At 38.9% G+C, this 25,027-nt stretch overlaps 1 protein-coding gene across 2 annotated transcripts; it reads left to right on the top strand.

The window, feature by feature from the left end:
• Positions 1–381: 381 nt before the first annotated feature.
• RB195_025354 (uncharacterized protein) lies at positions 382–24,586 on the top strand (the record flags this gene model as incomplete). Of its 2 annotated transcripts, XM_064213456.1 has the most annotated exons (13): positions 3,129–3,226; positions 3,357–3,468; positions 7,519–7,669; positions 7,766–7,938; positions 7,995–8,215; positions 13,707–13,832; positions 14,652–14,701; positions 15,899–15,978; positions 16,496–16,648; positions 18,077–18,235; positions 19,083–19,141; positions 22,495–22,643; positions 24,417–24,586. In XM_064213456.1, 13 exons carry the CDS (start codon positions 3,129–3,131, stop codon positions 24,584–24,586), a joined length of 1,701 nt encoding a protein of 566 aa, XP_064069337.1. The 2 variants fall into 2 exon arrangements, with proteins under 2 accessions (XP_064069338.1, XP_064069337.1); XM_064213457.1 differs by lacking the exons at positions 7,519–7,669; positions 7,766–7,938; positions 7,995–8,215; ... (6 more) ...; positions 22,495–22,643; positions 24,417–24,586 and adding exons at positions 382–444; positions 516–624; positions 1,642–1,767; positions 9,473–9,616 and having other exon boundaries at positions 3,118–3,226.
• Positions 24,587–25,027: the final 441 nt, after the last annotated feature.

The following is a 25,027-nucleotide window of genomic DNA, read 5'->3' as shown; positions in this document are numbered from 1 at the left end:
CTGTAGCTGTAAGAAACCGACCTAAGAAGAGGTCCTAGATCTCGTCACGTTACTTCCGTGGAGAACCGCCGCAGACCTGTTTATTATTAAGCCCTCTTCTCAAAGTATCAATCCGTCAATGGTAGTTTTTTGTTCGTCAACGCAGCAATGATGGGTGCACGAAGGAAGCGGTGCGAACAGGAGCAAACACACCGTAATGCATGGATCCATTCTTGAATGCACGCACGAATAAGAGTGCGCGCTACTGTAGTTGATCCGCCCCCTTCCGTCCGGGAAGCATCACCAAACAGGAGAAGACTCGTCCTACCGACCTCTCTTCTTTTCTGACTATTCACTTCGTCCAATCTCCTGGCTATTAATTAAACAATTTTCTCTTCAAGAATGGATGGAAACTTTTCCATAGATATGCTGTTGCACTCATCAAGCCTTACTCAACCCAAAGAAGTGTGTACATTGATTTAAGATTAGTAGAACAGGTATGGAACTAATATACTCTTACGTAATTCAAGATTTAGAACTCACAGAGGGTACATGACTCACCTACACATTCTCGCAGCGGCTGCTCCTCTGAATCTGCAACTTTCTCAAATGTCGAGACATCCCCAGTCGATTCCTCTACAAACGGCAAGTGATTGATTGTTGCTTGAAGATTATTTTTTCCATCTTCTAATTTGCTGTCTAATAAAAATATATAGATCGTTTTGCAGTAGGCCTAAGCAAGATCAACTAAATTTTTTTCTACTCTAGACTGGGAATTTTAAATCGCGTATACGTCTGTTTTAGTCTGTCATACAAAAGTAGTGTTTATCCATAAATTTGCACGAGAATTAAAAAAAGAACTAATAACCGGGATCTCCTAGTAATCCATTGTCATCAGCTTAGTTCGACTGAAGTTAAAATATAATACCATATTCATACACCTGTACACTTTAAGTTTTCACGAGAAATCATAGTGGCATCTGTAAAGGCAGCTTCAGCCACCCTTTTCCCATTTACTGGCAAGTAGGTAATGTGATTTGCAAAGCAGGTATTACAGTTATTGCTGCCTTTGTAATGTCTTCTTGTTCTACCACATTCTGCGACACTTTTGAGTTTGCAAAAACCTGGTTTCTCCTTGTTTTCTTCTCTTTTTAATGTTTTTGGAAGTCTCGATATCCGAACAACAATGTATTGATTGCATTCTGATTACATTACCATGTAGCTTTGAAAAATTAATCGCAATACATGAAAGCTAATGCTAACTAAACTCTATGGTTCATCTCAAATAACAACCTTAAAAAACGCCAATAGACAAGTAAGCGAAAAACATTTCACGTTGTTCGGGACAAGATTTCTTTTTGTTGTGGAGAACCCTCATCACTGCAATTTCGTCTGCTCTCGCTTATTTGTGACTTAGTCTTTGGAATGAGGGTCCATGTTACCTAATTACGCAACCATCATTTGAAGTACTTGCAAATAATTGTCAGCAGGAAGTCGCCAGAATCATTTTTCTGTGTGTTTTTCTTGAAATGATCGGCTTCTGGATTTTTACTTGTATTGACGCTGTTTATAGCCTGAAAGCCCCTCAGAGAAACCTCTCTAGGTCATAAAATTAGAACTTCAACAATTTCGAAGATTTCTGCTTTTATTATCAAATTTCAGGTCCACTACATGGCTCACAATGGTACAATCCTGTCAATTATTTTAATCTCACTCAACAACTCGCTGCCCAAGTGAACCATGCTTCGCACCCAAGTCCGTCATTATCTCAAATGGCTCCACCTAATGGCTAGTTTTTTTTTTTGTCTTGTAAAAATCTATCTTTTGCAATAATAAGAAGTGCTTCTGGGGCGAGTCTTTCTTTACCTTCGCAGGACCAATGATTAAGCAACCTATTTCTACAGCTTCATAGGAATGTGTAAACAGACGCTTAATCTGGTTAATCTTATTACTCGCATCCTGCAAAGCTAACAAGACTGATGTGAGTATTACACTACTTCAATGTCGACAAGAGTATGGTTTATGCGCCGTAAGGTACAGATATTTAGAGCTTGGATATTGTGTTACCTTGCAGAGAAAGCTGAATGTTTCATATAATAACATAAGTTAATTAAGTACTTCGTGGAAATTTAAATTATAATCATGTAAATAACATTTTATGATACACTTCCATTCGTGACCCTGGATAATACCGTATTGTCGCTAACTCTTTAGAATTTTAACATCCCGGATGAATATTTAAAAAAAGCAATGAAGGATAAAGGATAAAGTTTCTGGCGTTAATCGATCCGCTTGGGATGCGTCCCCACGTTCACTTCAATTCAGGATCGTGTGAGGTTTACGTACGTGTATCTGGCCTATACAATGGCTTGCGGTGGCTAGCCGACGTGTCATGTCAGTGTTTTTATCCTCCCAGACAAGTCTGGCCCCAATTTATCGACCCCGGAGAGATGAAAGGCCTGGTGAGCACTAGGGCGGATTCGAACCTCCGATCGATAGTGCAGGAAGCGGAACCTCTAACCGCTATACTACACCCGCCTCGTAAAAAAAAGCAGTAAACAAGGATAATCCTGAAAGTTTCTGTAAAGGAGACACAAGTTTTGACATTTGTTAGAAATCACAGCCAATCTATAGTACTGGACTGTTTATCAATAACGTCAACAATACATTTACAAGAAACTGATAAATTTCAAAGGAAGTCAAAAGAAACTTTTAAATGATGTACATTTGAAGGCAAGAATACCTAAAATCTTTCAAAAACACTGAATTGCTCGAAAGTGCGGTCATCTTTTAATGAGCCGCCAAATCGGATTTTTTTTTAAAGTAAACAGCTCGTCTAGTGTCGCCTTTGTAATGTGATCAGCAGCTTGTGTTATTTCTCGTTGTCAACACACACTCGTGTCGCTCAAACAATTATAAGAAAGGGAGCCGCTAAGCCGTCTTGGTCGCCGCCACCGCTCGCACAACCATTCTCAATTCTGAGGACACACTTGAGCCTATCATATGTTATCATTCGCTACAGAACCGACGAAACAAGCGTTAACAAAATACTTGGGGGAAATCATCGAATCACTCGATGTGCTTAACAATCTTCAAAAAAAAAAAACCCGCAATAACAATGTAATTGAATATTTTCAGTTCTCTTCTCAATGCACAGAAATCTACACGGAATTTGGGATCCTTGCATTTCTTGGCTGTATCCTTACATGCAAAAAACTCAGCAGAAGCGCAAAGGCGGTCAAATCAGGTAACTATAAGCCTAGATAATCCACAACTTTACTTGATGACATCTTGTTCTCAAATTAGAGAGCGCAATACAAGAGCTTTCTGTAATTACGAGGATATTCAAGGTAAGAAGTGAAGAAATGGAAATTCAGATTTACTAATGAGCAGACGGATGCTTTGGAACACAAATTTGACTCACATAAATACCTCAGCCCACAAGAGAGAAAGAAGCTAGCCAAATCTTTGAGCCTCAGCGAACGTCAGGTGTGTTTTGTGTTGAATATTCTAATGTAAATTTGGAATGATTTTTATGATGGAATCCTCAACGTAATCCTTAGAGCAGACTGTGTTGATCGTTTGTTAATACTTACAATCTTCGCAGAATTACCATATGCTGCCTAGGATCCTTGAAACGTTGACGTAGGTCCGCAAATAAGCGCTGATTGATGAGATGATATTGAGGAACTGTTGATCTGACCTAACACAAAGAAAAACGATTTTTTGAAAGTTTGTCTTTACTTTCGCACTTATAGACGTTTCTATAGGAATCCATATCCATCTATCTTTCTATCTTGAACTACGATGGTATTCATAAGTTACATTATGTCAGTATTTTCCAGTCTAAAAAAATTTCTCCCTATATTTAATGTATATAGAGTAAGCTATAAAACTGATTTGACTTAATAAACACATTACCTATTTTATTCACTAAGAAGTCATGAACAAAAACTTCCCATCTTTGAAACCTCTGCATTACGGTACTCGAAATCAACTTTTGAAATGTTCGTTTTGAATGGTATGGTACGAATAAAACAATATGGAATATTCCAGAGATTCTAGTCATTTTTGCATCGCAGCACTGAATGACAAAAATATAGTCGAATGAAGAGGTCGATATGGCCCAGAATGTAGAATGTGCAACAATGTGCAAATATGCACTTATAAATCTGCTCGTCATAAAAAAAAAACGTTGGAATGTTCGGCATATATATATATATATATATATATATATATATATACTGAACGTCGGACTTCAGGCTTTCTTGGTGTTCGTTTCGCTTCGCTAAATAGGTAACATCATCAGAACCTGGAATCAAATCGTCAGAAAAAGTAATTTCTTGGGAATATATAATGGTTAGATAGAAATGCAGGAATAAATATTCCAATCTATTGCACTTTTTCCACATTTTCCTGCCTCTCCTGCGATTCCGCGGTAGAGTCGATCCAGGTGATGTTCTGAAAGTGTCATATAATTCCTAAATAATAAGCCTACTGATTAGTCGAACGCTTCTATACACTCATTCACTTTTTCTTTTGAAAAACTGCGGTTGTGCAGACTTAGTTAATAACCTAAAAATGTTTAGTTGATGATAGTTTAGTTAATAAAGTTTAAAAGAAAATTTTCAACCTGTCTCTGCAGTCGAAGAAATAATCACATGCACTGTTTTGCAAATTTGGAAGTAAACATTTATGTAGAGATTACATAAAAGTCGATTTACTCTCACTAACACATGAGAGAAACCAACTTGCCTTATCAAAATCAACATACATGTCTACATAGTTAAGCGCGTTATTATACAGCATGATATATATATATATATATTGTAATATATTGTATTCCATCATTCTATATAATAACACGCTGAGTCCGTGTGCATATTTTTTTTTTGTGTGTGTGTGTGTCGAAAATACTCCATAATGATGTAAAACTCTGCACCGGTGAGGTGCCGAACCGTCTCCATGCACCTGATAGACGAGCACTCTACCTTTTCACCACTACCCAAAGCTATGCATGCATGTATGTTGGCTTTAAATGTTAGTAAAGGTAAATAAACTTTTATGTGAATGTATACTTCCAAATTTGCAAACTATCATGCTGTATAATAACGAGCTTATTCTGTCACGTGTGTGCGTCTCTGTATGTGTGTGTCTCAGTCCAAAAATTCCAAAGAGAGAGGGAGACGGGTGGCGTCGGCTCGGTGCGCTGGAGCTTCAACGCGGTATAATTGGATGAAACGGGTTCTACGGCGTCGAATTCGTGCCCCAGAGTCAGATCGCTGCAAACTGGAGTGGGACGGGGTCGAAATGGTGCGGCGGTGCCAGAAAGCTATAGAGTGGGGAGAGATGGGTTCCACTGCGTCGGATTGGTGAGCTCTAAGGCGCTGGAACTGGCTTCTATTGTCCCTTCGCATATCTATTCCCCAGCATGTCTCCTGATGCTGCTAACATCCTTTCTTCAAAAAGAGGAAACACACGTGCGAACGGCTGATCAAATACAATACATAGTAGCCAACAGTTTACGCGATTTGACGTAGAACGTCATTTTTATCGCTACGATACTGATATTCACGTCATTTCATGCTCGTTTCATGTTAGCACATCTTTCTTTGCTAATGGTTGAGTACGGAGGAAACTCATGCTTTGGATAATGTTTCCAAATTGTGGAGATTTGAAACAAACATGGATGTAAGATCAAGTTTGATTGTTCTCCAAATATAGAACTGATGCGCTTAAGGAAAAACCATAAAATCTTACATCTGCGCTTAAATTTCCGAGTTCAAGAATTGAAGAGAGCGTTCATAGAAGAAAATAATTCTAATTTTACAAAAAAATGTCGCTACTGTTACTTCTTATTGAACGGTGAGGGCGAGCGAAACGAACGCCGAAAAAAAAGCCTGATGTCCGGCTTTAGCTGGACGTTCAGGCTGGTATATATTATATGATTGTATTCTATATATTTATATTTATATTTATATTTACATAGAATACACTGTGAACCGAATGACTTATTATCCAAAATCCACGTACGTGTGTTTCACGCCATCTAAAATATTTCTTCGAGAACAATCTCAAAAACAACAACCGCATACGTTTCAGTAAGGGAATACAGAAATTAACTAAATCAAATACTTAGAAATGCATAACAAAATCTAACGGAGTACCGTTTTTCGGCACCACTGTGTGTTTGCTGTTTTCTTCAGAACATTTTGGGAGATGCTCAAACAAAAATGACTATTTTACACATGTATTTGCTCCTGTACAATCTTTCTGTAGTAATTTAGCCGAGTACTTGAAGAGACAAGCAAATCACTAATGTTGATCGACTCCACTCGTCGGCTAATGCATTCTGATCGCACACTTGGTTGGTCTGTCATCTGAGTGAGCTGTCATAATGGAGGGTCATTGGTAGGCTTTGTTGACTGAACGGCTCTATTACTATGGCGCAACAGGGTGAACCTTAAACGGGTTGTCTATCGTATTTCGCAAAACAAGCTTAGCTCACTCATTCCCTTATAGAATAGGTGCTGGTCACATATTAGAGGTGTTGGAAGATAATTTAAAAGTCATAAAGTCACTGGCGTATCAATCCACTTGGGATGAACCAATGTGTTTTAGTGGAATTCGTAATCATTGAGGTTTTGGAACGCGTGCTGGCCTATACAATGACTTGCGGGGGCCAGCCGATGATTAAGCCAGTGTTCTTATCCTCCCAGACAAGTCTGGTACCAATTTATCGACCCCGGATGGATGAAAGGCTTGGTGAGCACTAGGGCGGGTTCGAACCCTCGACTGTGTGGCTACAACGGACATTTAACCGACTGCGCCACACCCGCCCCGGAAGACAATTTGTGAAAATAAATTGTTTAAATTAGTAATTGAACATTTGATATAGTAACTAAAAGGGATGGAATAGATAATTAACAATTTATAATTAAATACTAAATGCTAGTAATTGAATCTTTGTGATAGTAGCTTATATGAAATTAACTATGAAATTAAAAAGAACAAAAACAATCGGAACTATTAAACTCTTCCTCGGCCTCTGACATATACGTACATCTAAATACCACTCTATAAATGGCTTTAGTTTTTTAAACCTTTTATTGCTCATTATATTTCTATCCTTAAAGGGTAACATACAGTGTCAAATATGCAACACTTCCGGCTTCGCGCGTGCTTGATTTTCGAAACAGACGTACTGTGGAGATGAAATACATCCACAAAACACAGGGGAAAAGTCACGTTCACGTAGATAAATACCTTGACAACTCGAAATTAGCTGTACAATATAAGCCAAAGTAGTACGGTTGCCTTCACAACGGTTTCATAGTGGCGTCGAGGCGATTCTAGGCGTCGAACTACGATGTACAGCGGAAGTTCGTCCTCCAGCAAGGTCTCCTAAGCTGAGAAGGAGTTCGACACATCCGACATTCCAACTTCTCGGAATCGGTAGCTCTAGCTAAGAGTAAACCACTGCTAAGATGTACCACCGCCTTAGCAAAATGTCGCAAGGTGGCTCCCTAATCCATATAGGTTGGGCGACGACCTGTGGTGAAAGCTAAGCTCGCCGTGGCAGGGCTGCTTAGTTTGGGGAAAAGTCTTTTAGCCACTCCAGCAGGTTCACTACCTCACCACCCTTCACACTGGGTCCTGCCGTCTCAGACGTCGGGCGGTATGGTGACCGGTGAGAGGCGATCAAATCTTAGATTGCTCAGGAGGTCTCTGATTTTGGACCAAGGCCGCACACGCACGACTCGCCATGTCATGGAGACTGTTTCAGACTGTGTACTTACAACGGTGTCCACAGACGCTGAACTGTATCCTCTTCTCAGAGCAGCAGAGCGTATCAAATTTCTGATTGCTCTGCAGGAGACCAAGTGCAGAAGGAGCGACGCACGACAGATGAATGACGGTACACTCGCCATTCCTGGAGAGAAAGTTCCGTCGCGAAATGTAGGCGGCGTTGGTTTTATTGTGCATCTGTCGTCCATCTTGTCAATTCTCACGAGATCGTGTCACCTCTTTTGGCCATTCTTCGCCTACGCCCTCTGCGCCGAAAACCCATCAGCATCCTCAACTACTACTCACCAACATCAGCAGCTGATGAATCCGCAATGGACGCGTTTTGCGAGGAGCTGGAGGAAGTGATGCCCAACGAGAAGCCCTTCTACAAATTCGTTGTCGGAGACTTCAACGCAAAACTAGGAAAGGCCACAGAAGAGGAATACAGGTTTGGAAGTTTTGGACTAGGGGACCGGAATGAAAATGGCAATCGTCTCGCCGGGCTGTTGTCCGCCGCTCGCCTCTTTCATGGGAACTCTCTTTTCATGAAAAAAGATCATCGTCGGTGGACATGGGAATCGCCCAATGGCGCGACTCGTGCGGAGATCGACCACATACTCGTCATCCGGAGGTGGTGTCTATTCGACGTCTCGGTAGTACCATAGTTTTGCAGTGGTTCTGATCACCTTCTCCTTCGTGCGAAAATACGTCTTAGCCTCACGATGGAAAAGAACATCTGCTATCGGCAGCGAAGGAGAAAATAAGTCGTCTACGACGATTGCGTACTTAAGGACGCCTTGTCCCAAGGTGACTGACACATCGAAGAGGACCCAAGCGTGGACTACGAGATGCTGCTCCGAGGATTAAGCCTGTGCTGAATCTTGCTTCCTCTTATTGGTTTTTTTTTTGTAATGTAACAACTAAAAAATGCACCCGTTTCTTTGTTGTAGTTGACATGAAAATGTAAGGAAAGCAGCGGTAAAACAAACAAAAACTTTTGAATTGGCTAGATTTTATTCTTCTACGGTAACAACACTAATGACTTCGCATCTGATATGAGTATGGGCCTGTGAAATTGATAAGAACTACTTGTAATACGAAATCAATGAAAGATCCTTTTCACGTAGACTATGATAATATGATGACTATGATGGAATAAATTTTTAGTTCCTGTCGAAGTTGGCACGAACATTGTCATTTAAAACTTATTTTTTGTGGTTGGTTAGTCGCTTTAGAGAGTCCGTCAAATTTGGATTTTAAGAAGATAGCGATTTTTACTGAACTTCTTCATTTCCGATTCTCCAAACTCACAATTGCTTTTTAGTTTCAAGAGACCGAAATGAGTTTCGTAGTAAATTCCAGAGAAACATTAAGAATCATTCGAATCTTCCACGAAACGAACAGGCCCATTTCTAAATTTGTTTGCTGTTGGTTTTTGACTGCTTGTGGGGTTATAATAGAGGACTTGCAAGTTCAAAAGTACAGCACGAATCAGATTTAGAGTAATGGATAAAGTGACTGAGGCGGCTCCAGTCTTACAGTTACATTCTTTGAAGATTTAAGGAAGCTTTTATACACGTCAACACCTATTTGGAACTGATTGTTACGTACGTACGTACGTAAACACATAGTTTGTTTGAATGTACTTTGCTTGCCACACTAAATTCATCAAAAGGAATAGATGTCATTAGAAACTTAATTACAGGTAAAAACATGGTTTCAAAATCGTCGAGCAAAATGGAGACGTGTACGTAAAGATGGTGATGATGATGAGGACAGTGCGGCAGATAGATCAAGATCCGTCGGCCAATTAAGTCAAAATTCGTACTATTTTCAAACAAGAGTCTGATCTTCCTTCTTGATGTTAATCCATACCAGAATTTTATCTCAAGGGTCCTTCACACTCTGAATACCATTATGTATAACCTAGTCAGGATAAAATAAGTGGAGTAATGTGCAAAACAGTGAAATGATTATCCTAATGATATTCGTGTTTGAATGTCTTCTTCATTTCTGTGGTGTCAGTTGTACATAATTAGTTTGATATGAATCAGTTATTCGTTTGCCTTCGAATTCTACGATACCTTTCTTTGAATTAAACATTTAACATTTCTCCATTTGATTATTGCATTGCGGGGAGAAAACGGAATTATTCACAGACGTCATGATGTTTTATAACCAAGCTGAATTTGTTCAGGTGCATGCTAATCGAGTTATGGAAGCTCGGACCCTGCAAGCGCAAGTGTATTAGAAAATATTACAGACTTGTATTGTGGGCTAGACTTGTCTTTTCAAAACGTTTGTCAATCGCTCTGTCGGTCATCTCGGGAAGGATGGCAACTTTCCCATGGATAGTATAATTTGTTGCTACTTAAATTTGAGATCATTGTTTATAAACATCAACCTCGACTCAACTCTAAAAAAGGAATCGTACAGATTCTAATTTGTCCCGTAAGGTAGGCGAGATGAGGCGTTCCACGAACATCCCCATGAAGATCTCCATCGTATGAGTCCTGTCGTCTGAGTGGGTGTATGCTGAAAACACGGCAGTGATACACAGCAAAGATGCCCTAAGGCCTGTTCCATGCTCAGCTCCTTGACCAAATGTTTGTACTCGGCTTCCATCACACAGGAAGCAAAACCTCTTGCCTGGTTATCCGCTTTTCCCCCAACATAATGACAGGATCGGGCACGTGAGCAGCACCGACTATGGTGATGGAGAAGCACGATTGCACGGAAATGAAGCTGCTTGGACGGCTGTTTGACCACTTTCAGTCTTGGATGTGCAATAATGAAGATCTTTATGCGGGGGAAGACGTGGTTCAAATTAAGGTCAGAGGATGTTCCTTAAAATTCGACACTGTGCTATCGATGAGTGGCTGCAGTCACAACTGTATTATCATCGTCGAAAAAAGTCAAATTTGAAGTATAATCCATATCTAAGCGATGCACATCGAATCCGACAGTAACGTGAAGACTGAACAAAGGTGTTCGATGAGGTAAACGACGATTAAATGTTCTGTACAATGCCGAAAGCTTTCTCTGCCCCATAACGAAACCCTGATCAACGCAGGACCAAATCATTCTGCCCACAGAGAGCAAGACTGCTCCAGCTGTTTTCATCTTCAGCACCACTTTTTTACTTTCGTCCTTTAAAAATTATCTCTTGAAAAGTGGACAACCATTCTGTCGTGAATTATGTCAGAAACGTGCTCTGATTTGCTGCGAATGTTTTGATATAATTTTTGCAAATCTCTGTTGACAGAAGTCAGCAGAATAAACAACCCTTAAGTGGCAAGTGCAGGTGTTAGAGTCTTCTCTTTCTAATCTGATTTACATAATAATCTACAATCTTGTGTTGTAACTTTCGATAAAATATATAAAAACTTTTGAATTAGCAGCTACGAATTTTGAACTGACTCACAGAGCAAGAATTTGTTTTTACCTGTTTGTCACCTTTTTACCCTTCCTCTTACGAAGTTCTCGACTGTTTAATTTCTTCAGTCTACTTTCTTCAGTTTTTCCTCTAAAACCCTAATATTTGGATTCTCAGCTGGTGTAATTATCCATTATGATTGACTGGTTTTTCATGTTCTACTGGTTATGTGATATGTATTTGAAGAGAGTTCAAAGCGTCTTTTATTAATTTTATTAAGATTATTAATTTTATTTATTTATTAAGATTAATTTGTTCTCGTAACTAAGAGATTCTACAATAAATTCTGCTACAAGAAGTTGAAGGCCTTCTAGATTGAGAATAAGTTAAATATGTTTATACTGTTAACTACTTTTTTAAAGATAGAGATCACCCAGTTCGAAATGACACCGTTGTTGCAATAAAAGAATTTTTTTTTGTAAAATAAAAAAAAATTGGTTAGTCGTGATGTAAACTAAAGGCATGAAAAGGTGAAGGTAACAGAGTTTTTGCGTGAGAACTTTTTTTTTGCCTCCGAGAAGCAATATGCTCTGTTTAAAATAATTGGGTATGAAACGTTTACATACATACATTAACAGAATTATTTATCTTTCAACTGTACCCTCTGGATCTTATGTGATGTGACCATTGCAGAAATGTTAGCATAACAATCATTTTCATTTTTTGTACTCTCTCAAACAATAAAACAATAAAAGTCCGGATTATTCGATGAGAGTTTCCGAAATATGATCAGAATATTTCCTATAATATGAATATTTATGAATATTTCTTGTGTTATGCCCCTGTCTTCAAGCGACAAAAACATTTTTTTTTGGTGATAATAGCGACAGTACACTTATAAATACCAAATATTTTTGATTTTATCAAGAATGTCTTTCCATAGAGAATTGATTATTAGCTATTGCGATGCGAATCAGCTGTTAACAATTTAATATGACAGATCGTATTTCCTGCGATATCGTGTGGAGTTAGTTATCCACCCGTTGAAGGCTTGAATTGCTCATCTTACTTCCTGAATATTTGGAATTCTTTAATTTTGTTTTGATCTATGTTTTACGCACAACGTATAATAAGGGCACTTAGAAATATGCCTTACTGTCCGTTTTTGATAGGGTTTTTGCAAATTTAACAAGATTTTGCACTGAACAAATAAGTAAATTTTACTCAGATATAACAATTGTTGATATCCTGGGATGTGGAAAAATAATGTAGCTATTCGTCAAAATGAAACGAAAGAAATCTTTATAAGATTTTATTATAAGTCGATGATTTAACCATTCCTATTATTATTAATGATCTTCCATCATTCGATGAGCCAATTTCCGACTCTTCAGGTTGGAAATGGACTAGAAAACTTGAAAGTGAGATGTGTCTCTGATGTTTTCTATATTGCATTAGGGCGGGTGTAGCGTAGTTGCTAAAAGGTCCGCTGTGGCCGCGTGGGCGATGGTTTGAAACCGCCATAGAAGCTTTTCATCTCTTCGGGGACGATAAATTGGTACCAGACTTGCCTGGGATGATAAAAACACTAACTTGACTATCGGCTGTCCCCTGCAAGTCATTGTATAGGCCAATACGGGTTTGAAAACCTCAACAATTCCAAATTGCACTAAAACGCGTTGGTGCATCCCAAGCGGATTGATACACCAGGGACTTTCTCCTGTCTCCTTTTATATCATGTTGGCGAGTACGATCTTGTGATGGATTTGTTGTCACAAAAATATCACCTCCTTAGATATAAAATCTTATTTGTTAACTAGAAAATCGAACCCATTCGGAATTATACGTTTTATTACACAGGAAGTTTTATAAATAGATCTTAAATAGATAGAACAATCAGTAAAACCCAGGCATTTATCCAAGAAAAGCGGCAGCAGAATCCACAAAATATCGAATGAACTGTAGTTATCGTTCTCGAGAAAAGATAAAGAATAAAGTAGTACAGGATCGTGGAATTGACAGAAAACAGAAAATGAAGTCGCAAATTGACGTCGATATGCTTTGCACGGAAATATGAAATAACGATAATCAGAAATAACGTTGGATTCCAATGAATGAAATATAATAGTCACAACATTGTGAAACGAACCGTCTTAAAGAGGAAAATAATATTTCAAAAAAGTATGTAAATTATGTGAAATTGCATCAAAAATTGCGCTTCGTGTATGTTGAATGATTTATAGTCCAGTGGGTAATATTTCATTATATATATATATATATATATATATATATTAAACTGGAAAACAAGAGAGGATAAGTTTAACGGCCGCAATCATTTTTTTTTGAATTTGTGGCGAACAAAGGAGTGCAGCTTCCCCAATTATCCAAGCAGCTCTTCTGTGCTGTTACTAAACTTCATGAAAACTCAATCGACTTCGGGAAACACATTCTAATTTCGATTAGGAAATCTTTCAACCAAACTAAGAATAGTTTGAACAAATAAGTGAGGTTAACAGTAAATAGTCGAAAAAGTTGTATTTCATCTACTGTAAGCGAGATTTAGGTACTTTGTACTACTAATCTATGGGCTACTGTACTCAAGCGCTAACTTTTATGTGGGTACTAGTGTGCTGGCTGTTCTGGTTTTCGGTATTGAAACTAAACGTCCTATCTTAAGATTAACTAAAAGGTCAGAAGAACAAATCCCACTTTTCTGGAATACCACCGCAGGATGCGTACATTTTAGTTGCTCCCGTGAAGTTTCTGTAAGGAAACAGTTCCTGAGTACACATTTTTTGTCTATTCCTTTTTTATAAAGGATAAAAGACAAAGTTTCTGGCGTTAATCAATCCACTTGGGATTAAGTGACTTGCGGTGGCTAGCCGATGTGTCAAGTCAGTGTTTTTATCCTCCAGACAAGTCTGGTACCAATTTATCGACCCCGGAGGGAAGAAAAGCTTGGTCAGCACTACGGCGGATTCGAACCTGCGATTGATCGTGCAGGAAGCGGAACCTCTAGCCGCTATACTACACCGGCCCTTTTCTCTTTTATCTTTTATATTATTATTTAATTAAAATAAGACCCCTCACCAAACCGCTGTAGCAAATGCGTGTTTCTAGAAGTGCTGACGTAGAGAAAATCGTCAGAAAATTGTTTTTTTTTGTGCGAAGAGCACAAGTTATCTTCACAGTATTGGTACGATCTTTGCTATTGAAAAATATGGTTATATGCGTTAGTTTGCTATCATCCAGTCTTCAGTAAACGTTAGGCCCATTATCCGATTTTGTTGCTGCTTTATCTTAATACAGCTAGATGATCGAACAGACATGCTCATTAGAATGGTTATGTTATTTTGAGGTTCTAAATGTTTTCAAATCCTAATTTTGGTAGGTGAATTCACAATACGTCTGTCTCAGAAGATATCTCCAAACAGCATTTGCATAAGGATGTCCAGTGAAAGTTTTTTGAATACAATTAAGCTTTAAATAGTTTATGTGACTTCTTTAGGTCGCAGTTTATTCCTGAAAACTTTTATGCGCTTGTATTGTTCCATGCAGGTCTGTTCTATCGATCATCATGAGAATAGACTATAAACCCCTTCAGATGAAGCTGTTCCTTTATGAGTACATACGTGAGAGTTAGTTTAGTTCAGAACAATACTTTAAATTTGACAATTTAACGTAAGCATCTTGATGCTGTATAATATCCATAAATTCGTAATATTTCGACATTCCACTCGAACATCATTGAATTGTCTAGTATGAGATTTTGATATCCGTATGATGTCGCCCATATAATTACACCATTCTTTAATGGGACTTCATTCTTTTCATTCGCTAATTGATCAATTAGTACCGAGCATGCCAACTCACTCAGGGCTTCGTTAAACTAATACAATTTGATGAAATCACTTGATAAAATTTATTTTGGTACACACGTGATATGAGAAATGAAGAAAAATAACGATAATTATTCCTACAAATCCACTTGAAACACTGACAATGTATTTATTTTTTGACATAAGAAAAAGTGTTACGTTGCTAATGAAATCTCTTATCTGCTTATCTTGTAATCTGATATGTGTACTTAGAAGCGACTAACATAGATTTAACTTAGCTTCATACTTCCTTAAAATTCACGGGTTATGCACAACGACATTTCAGATTCGTTTTCTTTACTCACACATTTATTTTACTTTTGAACACCATTATTGTTCTCGAATATTAAACTTTCACATTTAAGGATTACGCATAAGTGCCTTAACATTCAATCCGATATGTGCACTTAGAAGCAAATCCTAAAAGAAAGCGTACTCAATCATATATATATATATATATATATATATATTTATATATTTACGAGGTCGAAACTACTAACTTGAAGAGGCTTGCAAGTTCTTATACAACTTCGTTGAATTACAGTTATCAGGCTAATTAATGTACTTTTACTGTAGTTGTTGTACTTTATTACTTGTTATTCGCCAAACCTACTTTTATTTTAAGCAAAGAGAGACTAAGCATTTATTGCTTTATGAGGTCCTTCACTTTTAAAATTATTCAGTGTATCATTAATTGTGCATATCCTTCCTATATTTCTATACATGTACTATTCTACCACCAAGGGAATTTCTACCACCAATTTTCAATGTTATCATTCAGGCTAACATTTTTTTCCTCAGATTTGATCTAAGCTGTTTATCATTTTCTGTGTTACTGCTAGAAAAACAGCTATTTTTCTATGAATTGTAGTTTCAGATAGAATGCCAACATCGTGTGTGGTTGCAAGAATAATAATTGTTTTAGCTTTACAAAACGTTGCGAATTCCTTTAGACAAGTGAGTTTGTACATTTTAAACATTACCACAAATTACGTATTAAGATGGTAACCCTAATCCCACTCCAGCATTAATACGGTAGTATAAAGATAGGGAGATGTCATCAAATTTATTTATCCAAGAAGTTACAAATGTGATTGTTAAAAACGATCCACAGTGACATGTTCTACTGCAACAAACGCAAATACTGTGAATAACACACCACCCAACCTTTTGGATGTTTCTTAGTGAGCATTGGTATTTATTTAATTAATTATTTAGTAAGTATTGGTTTGTTCGACAAACTTCTCATATTAGTTTGTTCTTCATTTATGGTCGTGAGTTTAAGCATTAGATGTGGTCACCACCACTCATGCGGCACTCAAGCACTTCCTCATGCTTAGAAGTTATTTAAAGCCGTTCGCTGATAATAACTCAGCCATGATGAGAATCAAAGATTTGTCTAAGTTCAAATGCAGAAATTTTGGGCGATGCGCATGTAAATACTATCTAAGAAATTTCATTATTTTAATTTCAGCGAGACTACCAACGTCCCGTTTGTTCTGAGGAACAGACGTGCTCGTATGAAGCTCTCGGTGTGGTGTTTGCACTATGTGATTGTCCCGCAGAAGAGAAGACATGTCCTCAAGATCCAAAAAATGCTATTGAGCACAGGAAAACACAGTACTTTGTAAGTTCACTAAAAGTAAACATTCCTCGAATTGAGATAGCTAAAGATAAAGATAAGACAAGCATAGACTATATTATATATATATATATATATATATATATATATATATATAGAATATACGATAAATAAAATAGTGAAATAAGATAGCTCGATAAATCAAGGACTGTGCTATTTCCAATTAAATTCTTTTCTTCTTCTCAACTGACGCTCTTAATGTTAATTTCCGTTTGATAGCAGAAATTTGGCCACTTTTTTTCAAAGGTTTGATATTCGCGCAGAGGTTGCAAAAATTCTGTCTGTATTTCTTGATAGACATTAAAACAGCACTCAAACTTTTGTGCAACAGTGTCAACGGGAAAAAAAAGACAATTGTTTCTGTTCCCTTTTGAAAGTGGTCTAGATTTTCTGTCATATCTTACCCCTGAGAATGTCCTTCTTTTACAAGATATCGAAGAAAGTGTATCACAAAATTGACAAAGTTGGGATCTCTTCAGAGAATAGAGAGACGACGTAGGGGTGCAGTTCACGGATGAAAGAATGACCACACTCAGTTTCCTCTAGAAATTCAGAAGAAGTCATGTGAAACAGTTTTTTGTGACCTAAAATCGCCAACAATGGGATTTATTCAGTGGTAGGATGCCCACCAATGTTCGCAATTCATTAATATAGTATGACTTAAGTAACCAGCAGCAGCCCACAAAACACGTTGCAGACTCCCCTCGTTCTATTACCCGTAATAAATTGTATAGTTATAGAGAAGACATGCTATTTCACACACCTTTTTCTGGATTGATGAAGTGAACTGATTGTGATCACGCACATAATTCTACCGTTTCTATTCGTAAAAAGATCCTAACATCGTCATTTTGATTTTTTTGTGATATGTTTCCGTTTATCTTCGAAAAGTGATTCTTTGGTAGTTAAAGGCCATTTATCAGCTTCATAAGTTATACACGGGAGTATCATGTGGGACGCCAAGAGAATCGTCGTATTACGGCAAAAAAAGGCAGATGCTTCTGAATAAATATAATTTATTCATTGAAATTTGGATTATTCTGCCTTGATAGCCTGCCCATAGTATTTCGTAGCAATGAGCACTTAAAAAAGTTTCTAAAGAAGCATTTTTGAAGCATGGTTAAGATTCTTCCATGATTGATATCCTTAGAATTCTGGACGTACAGTCGGATCAAAACTACCTGGAGCCTGATGTAACTGCGTAAGCGGTTGCGATCAAGGGACATTTGCTAGTTTCAATTACAGACATTAGCAAGATCCCACCGCACCACTTCAAACATAGCAGCAGCTGGACAGGCTTCAGGTCGTTCTTACCCAGTTGAATGCAGTGTGAGCAGTGTACGTCCTAGAAATGCTTTATTCACCACTGCAGAGTCATCATTTTTTTATGGTCGCAAATTCCTTCTAATCTAGTTTTGCTCACGTCGAAATGTGCCCGTGTGTGAAGATGGAGATATATCGACTACAGTAACTGGGATTCAAACGGCCATTCATTGTATTTGTGATGAAGCATATGATCTTGTCCAGGAAAAAAGTGTGGATAAAGGAACAACTATTTATGCTTGTCAGCAAGTGAGTGATAATTTTAACAAAGATTCCAAATATTAAGTCTGCAGTAGGTTTACAGTTTCAGTGCTCTGATAACAAGTTTTTGGATCTTTTCATGACATTCATCATACGACTACAATCAATCGTAGAATGTGAAAAAGTGACTCGTATCTTTTCAATGTATTGAAAATATTCCTTTGCTAGCTTTATCCCGAGCTGGAAGAGATCATACAGCTAAGAAGAACTACAATTCAGCAAGTATTTACAGGTGCAGATAAACATACATAGTGTGTGAATAGAACTCATGGTTAAGAGCTAATCCTCTACTTCAACAAACATTAACACGAATAAAAGCATGTGTTCTACCGATTATTGCTCATCTAACTTGGATTCAAATGGCCATACATTGTATTTGTGATGAACCAGACGGCGACTATTATGTTGTTCGAGTAACCGCAACGCGCATAACTACGCGCGAGATGAAGCGTTGTCGTTGATCAAAAACTACTGTGACAGCGAATGAAGTGGTAGACGAAACCATATACTGTCTGTTCAAAAATTTGTGATTTCCGCGATGCTCAAAACTTGTAGTTGACGTCTGTGGGGTAGGACTTTTCTTCAACCTTACTGCGCGCAAATGCTCAAACATTAGCTGCTGCACATCGGAACAACATAACTATCGATACCTACATAAATAACTAGGTGAGAATGTCTTTACACGTCTGACAATTCTGCTGTCACTCGTGTAACCTGCCCACGATTCCAAACCGGTGACGACTAACTGAATGGAGTGAAATAATGTTATTTCAGCATGAGATAATTGTCCTACACATCCTTGATGATATAATTTAATTGATGTGAATATTTTCAGAGACGTCTCTGCAACCCCGAAGAGGATTGCGGATTAAGAAGCTTTGTTGGCGAGATGAGGTAGACTATTATGTTGTTAGGGGATAAAAGGATAAAGGATAAAGTCACTGGCGTATCAATCCACTTGCGATGCGCCAACGCGTTTTACTGGAATTCGTAATCGTTGAGGTTTTGGAACTCGTGTTGGCCTATACAATGACTTGTGAGGGCCAGCCGATGATCAAGTCAGTGTTCTTATATATGGTATAGTATAAAAAACACTGTTAGGGGAAGTTCTCTCTTTTTCACGTATTAGTTGTTTTTCATAACAACATTAATACACATGAGTGAATTCCGGTGACGCGAAACCGTTCATTACCTTTATTTTGCAATATCGCCCGAATTAGAACAGCTGTTGAAGTGCTATAATATGCCAAAAGGGGGATTTCTTTTGCTACCATTGTACTATAGTTATATTACACTTTTACATACATCTTCTCAAAATATTCAGAATACGACCAAAGTGGGAACGCTCTTACTAAGTATTCAAAGAAAACAAGTCTAGTTGATTTTTCACTATGCTCGAGAATTCCTATTCCCGAGCAACAATATGCTGACCTGACGTATCCTTTTTATCACGAGGCTACATCAGTTTTTACTTGAAGCAATGTCCTGTGTTTACTTTATGACGTGCACGTGAATTGATGTATGTCGTCGTTGTAGTGACAAAATTTTCGCTGGCTTTTTCCGCGACAGTATATTCGCTGCTTCATTGTTTTAGAAAAAATGTAGTAGTAGAAAAAGGAATAGCATCCGCGTTTGTACACGGGCGGATTTGCAAATCTCTTATTCACTAACTTCCAAGGATGATACTGACTCACTAGACTCAATCGGTGGGCTGATATTGTCGCCTGATGCGATCACCTGCTTTTCGAGATTGTGCGTCGTCCTTAAACATAGCTCTATCCAAAGTTTTAATAGCAAGAGGTTGGCGAGGATTAACCATTCGTCGCTGTTTCATATCCTGTGAGACTTGACATCACACTAGGAATGCTTATCGACCTCCTTTGTTTACTCGACAACTTCTCACAACACAAAGATTCTATGGTCCGTCTAGGAACTTCACCTATCCGGTTAAAGTCAGTGCCAGTGCTGGACGATAGCACTTTTTTTGTAATGTATGGGCAACTTCCGCCTTATAGCCTGCAAGCTGTGTGCCTTTTCCTGACCTCATCTAGGACAATCAGTGCTACCGCGAGCAAGTAGCAGTCAGACTCGTATGAATGGTCTCAAGGGTGATAGCTGTTTATCTGAGATTGCGTGTTAACGCGCACGTTAAATCGGAATTTATAGCATTCATAACTGTGACGTGGTTTGAGGTTCAAATGTCGCAATATATCCGTATTTAGAAATTGGATGCAGCGATGTAACCTGTGTACAGACTACGTGCTTGCATAAATCCCGACTTAGATACCAAACTGCTAATTCGAGATATGACAAGAATAAAACGACCGAAGCTCTGTGCTGCTGCGCAGGCGGTTGTGCTCGAAGCGGTAAGGATCATGAGAGTGGAGTGAAGGGGGTCTCAGTAGTAAGCGCTCACCGCTACTGTTCCACATCGATCCCAACCGCTAGCTCCTCCGCGCCGCTTTGAGCGCAGTCGCCTGCGCAACTGAACCGAAATTCACATTGCTCTGACCCGACTGTACGTTGGTCATGCATTCGCTGTCATAAGCTTAAAACGACGGCTTCTCACTAATAGTAGTCTACTCTCCCTTATCAGTCGTGAGTGTACCGTGATTAGAGCGAATACAAAAGGGTTCACTTTATTTCTGGACTTGTTTTTAAGGGAAAAGAAAGATTGACTTGTTCTATTTCTTGAATCCTCCTCAAACCTATCAGGTTGTATTCTTTGGGCCTTATCATGTGAAGCATTTCCTTGAAATCCACTCACATTTTTTTCTCCAATTGTTTATTTGACATCTTCGGATTGAGTTTTAGAAATGGCCGTTAAAGACCCATGTTCTGGTCCTTAATTGATGGACGCAATGCAAACATTTGAATTTCAAAGATTTGAAACACAGGTGGTGCACGAATGCTGCCAAAAGGTTTGTACGAACATAAAATGAATATCGTAAAGTAACCTCTTCAAACGACTTCCTCTCTCAGCATTAGAGAGGAAGTCGTTTGAAATAACACAAACAAATACGACTGGGTTACCTCGATGTTTCCTTCCTTGCCGTGAATCACACTCCAGTTAAGACGAATGGAAATTCCGTTCTGGAAATTTGCCCCAAGGGTGGTCCAATGTAGCCTCGCAGAATTTCCATTCGTCCTTTCTCCAACGACCTCTTTAAGGAATGAACATTGGTAATTTTCTTCACATCCTTTCGGTCCCAGTGCAATCAGATTCGGAAAATCGAGGACGTTACTTTTGTAGGCGCGTACGAAGTCAATCAGTCTAGCGAGACAGTTCTGGTTGATTTTGGCGCAAAGGTCAGCCGCCAGCCTTGCTTACGAATTCAGCGAATGAAACGCAATCGCAGTGTTCTATTGCCCATAGAAGCAACAGCTCGTTCAAGTTTTTTTTTGTCGATTGTTATAGCATTCTCTAAGCCAGAGGTGTTCGTCTGAATTTCGGAGCCAGAGGTGTTCGTTTGAATTTCGGAGCTAGAGGTGTTTGTCTGAATTTCGGAACTTTAGTGAAGTTATTACAGAACCCAGTCGAGTTTTCTGAGACGATCCCACTTCCTGCACTAACTTGCACTCATTAGGAATGCGTGACAATTCGTCATCGTAGCAGCTTTCTGGTTGTCACTGCGGTCTTATAGTTTTCAAAATTTGTAGTCATGCGTCTTCAGATTGTCTCTAACGATAGCTTCAAAACTTATTGTCTTTAGTTAGCACCTCACTGGATGGGTCCCGGCGAAAATATAATTCCTTTAAGACGGAACATCCTTGCTTACGGAAAGTCCAGACTTCAAAGGAAGAATCGGTCCTAATTGAGTGGAATCTGGAGCTCTGTGGACATTTTTCGCATACTGCTGCATAGGTCCTTATTCAGTCGCTTTTCATGTTTTTTTCACGTTGTTCTCATGAGAGAAGCATCAACTGTAACGGTACAATCGGTTGTTGGATTTTCTATCAGTCCGCATCTAGAAATACAATAAATCAGTTTCATTGACTAGTCTCTGAAGCCAACAAAAATTTTGATTCAATGAACAAATTGAGGAGCGCGTTGACATGTCGACATGTCATTGTCACATCCTGGGAACAACTACAAATATAAAAACGAAAAGTGGAACACTAAACTATACTGCAAAAAAATGGAAATAAACAAAGAACTTAGGTAGAAGAGATTTCAAAAATCTGTTTTTGCAGACGTGCAATACGATGGAAAAGTCTTTATTTGCCATATTCACTCATGGTTGCAGAGTTAACAAAAGGCAAGGAAAGTCATTTTGGATAGGAAACAATAAGGTAGAATCGGAAATCTGCCCAGAGCAACACTTTATGTTCAGGATGATGTTTTGCAAATACCACGAAGATGAGTGCTGGTCAGATCCTGATCACTTTGGATTAGGTTAGGTTAGATTAGGTTAATTTTTATTAGGTTGAGCTAAGCTAGGTAATTATTAGTAAAAAGTTAGTGTAAAATAAAAAGAACTAAACCTTTGGGCCCTAAATGGCAACTCTTTGACAAGACACGTCCCTGACCTTTTTGGGTCATCATTGTTTTGAAACATGATAAAACGATTTCATGAAAATAGTCGTTGAAACAGTTAAGCTACAAACTCAAACTACATAGTTATGTGGTACCAGCCTGAACGTCCGGCTAAAACCGGACTTCAGGCTTATTTTGGTGTTTGCTCCGTTCGTTAGAAGAAATAGCAGTAGCGACATTTTTTGGGAAATTAGAATTGCTTTTTCATCAAAGCTTTATCCATTTTTTTTACCCGAATACTTAAGAATAGATGAATGATTTTATGGTTTTTCCTTAAACTTTCAGTTCTATATTTGGAGAGCAATCCAGCTTGATTTCACGTCTATATTTCCCTCAAACCTCCACAATTTGAAACATTATTCGAAGTATGAGTCTGCTCCGTTCTTAGCTATTAGCAAGAATGATGTGCTATCATGGAATGACGTGAATATCACTATTGTAGTGATAAAAATAACGTTCTACGTCAGATCGCGTAAACTGTTGGTTACTACGTATTGCATTTAAAGGCATCACCCCACGAATCTGAGGTGGTACGGATTTCAGGTGAAGTATTCGTATACGGGAGGGAAGTTCGACTGGAGCGCGCCAGCCTTGTGCGGCGCCGCATCTTCCGGGCCGTTTTTTTACGGCAGTTAGGAAGCTATGGACGGAATCACCCCCCTCTCCGTAGCCTCCCATCCCATATACGAATACTCCGGCTGAAATCTGCACCACCTCAGATTCGTGGGGTGATGCCTTTAAGCAGTCGTTTGCACGTGTGTTACCTCCTTTTGAGAAAGGCTTTTGGGGCTCCCGCGCACTCTGACACAATGGAACCCGTCCCCCCTCTAGCCTTCTAGCACCGGCGCAGCATTTCAACCCCGTGGAATCCGCCCCACCCCATTTTACAGCTATCTGGCTCCGGGGCACGAATTCGACGTCGTAGTACACGTTTCAATCAATTTTGCCGCGTTGAGGTTCCAGCGCACCAAACCGACGCCATAGTATTTGTTTCTCTCTGAGGAGTTTCTTGATTGAGAAACACGCATTCACAGACGCAAACACGTGGCAGAATAAGCGCGTTATTGTACAGCATGATAGTTTGCAATTTTGGGAGTATACATTCACATAAAAGTTTATTTACTCTCACTAACATATGAGAGAAACTAACTTGCCTTATCAAAGCCAACATACATGTCTTAGGAAGTTTGGACAATGGTGAAAAGCTAGAGGGCTCGTCTATCAGGTGCATGGCAATGGTTCGGCAACCACCGGTGCGGAGTTTTGCATCATTATGAAGTATTTTCGTGACACACAGACAAAAACAAACACACACACACACACAAGGACTAAGCGCGTTATTATATAGCATGATTGCACGTGCTGACTAGTTTGAGTTCAACAACAAGGTGAGGAGTGCAATCGACGATGGCATCCAATGTTGCCTATATCGGCGTGAAAAGCAACTTCCGGATCGGTGGCACATGGCAAGAACAGCGATCATATATAATCTTGGATATTACAAAGCAGTTGAAAAGATCGACTTTCAATGAACCTCGGCATAGTTGAATGTAGTATCGAGTTTGATAAGCTGTACACCAGGTTGTTAAATAAATTTATTAGCTAACGTTAAGGCTATATCGCCTTCTTCAGAGCCTGAAACAACTCCTACGCATTTTACTGAAGAAGAAGCGAGACGAAATGTACGCAATGATAAAGAAGTGTACGTCGAAGGAACACTATTGTGCTCAATACCTAGAAGATCGTTTCTGGATGAGAATAGTGGATGGGTCGATTTCGATTTGCAATTCTATTCGATCTAACCTCAAGATAACTCTACAGAGGAATTTCGATTGCCTTCTGAGTAGATCACGAAGCGAAAATGCACAACCACCAAATGCTATGACCCTTCCATGCAGGAGTGAACGCGACACTGTTTGTAACGAGGGTGTGCTATCAAATGTTTCTCGAGTGACCGTGTTATTAGGATTCGCACTTTCTGAGAATGCGCGGTCGGTTTTGGAATTGGGTACCGGTTTTTCTCCCTCGCAGCCCATTTCAACTGTTGTTTTGCGCAAGATCACTTGTGCCCTACATGAAGTTCAAGAAAGACTCCGTAGGAAAGCAAATTTTAACAACAGGGAAAGAGACCAAAGATCACTCGAAGAGAGTCTCGCGATACCTTTCCCGTGTGTGTTCTTCAAACGCTAACCCAGCTGTAGATGCGAAAATCCGGCTCTTTGCAAATCATATATATATATAAA

Source organism: Necator americanus, chromosome X (assembly GCF_031761385.1).
Source record: "Necator americanus strain Aroian chromosome X, whole genome shotgun sequence".
Classification (NCBI taxonomy): domain Eukaryota; kingdom Metazoa; phylum Nematoda; class Chromadorea; order Rhabditida; family Ancylostomatidae; genus Necator; species Necator americanus.
This window is presented reverse-complemented; position numbering and strand designations above follow the sequence as displayed.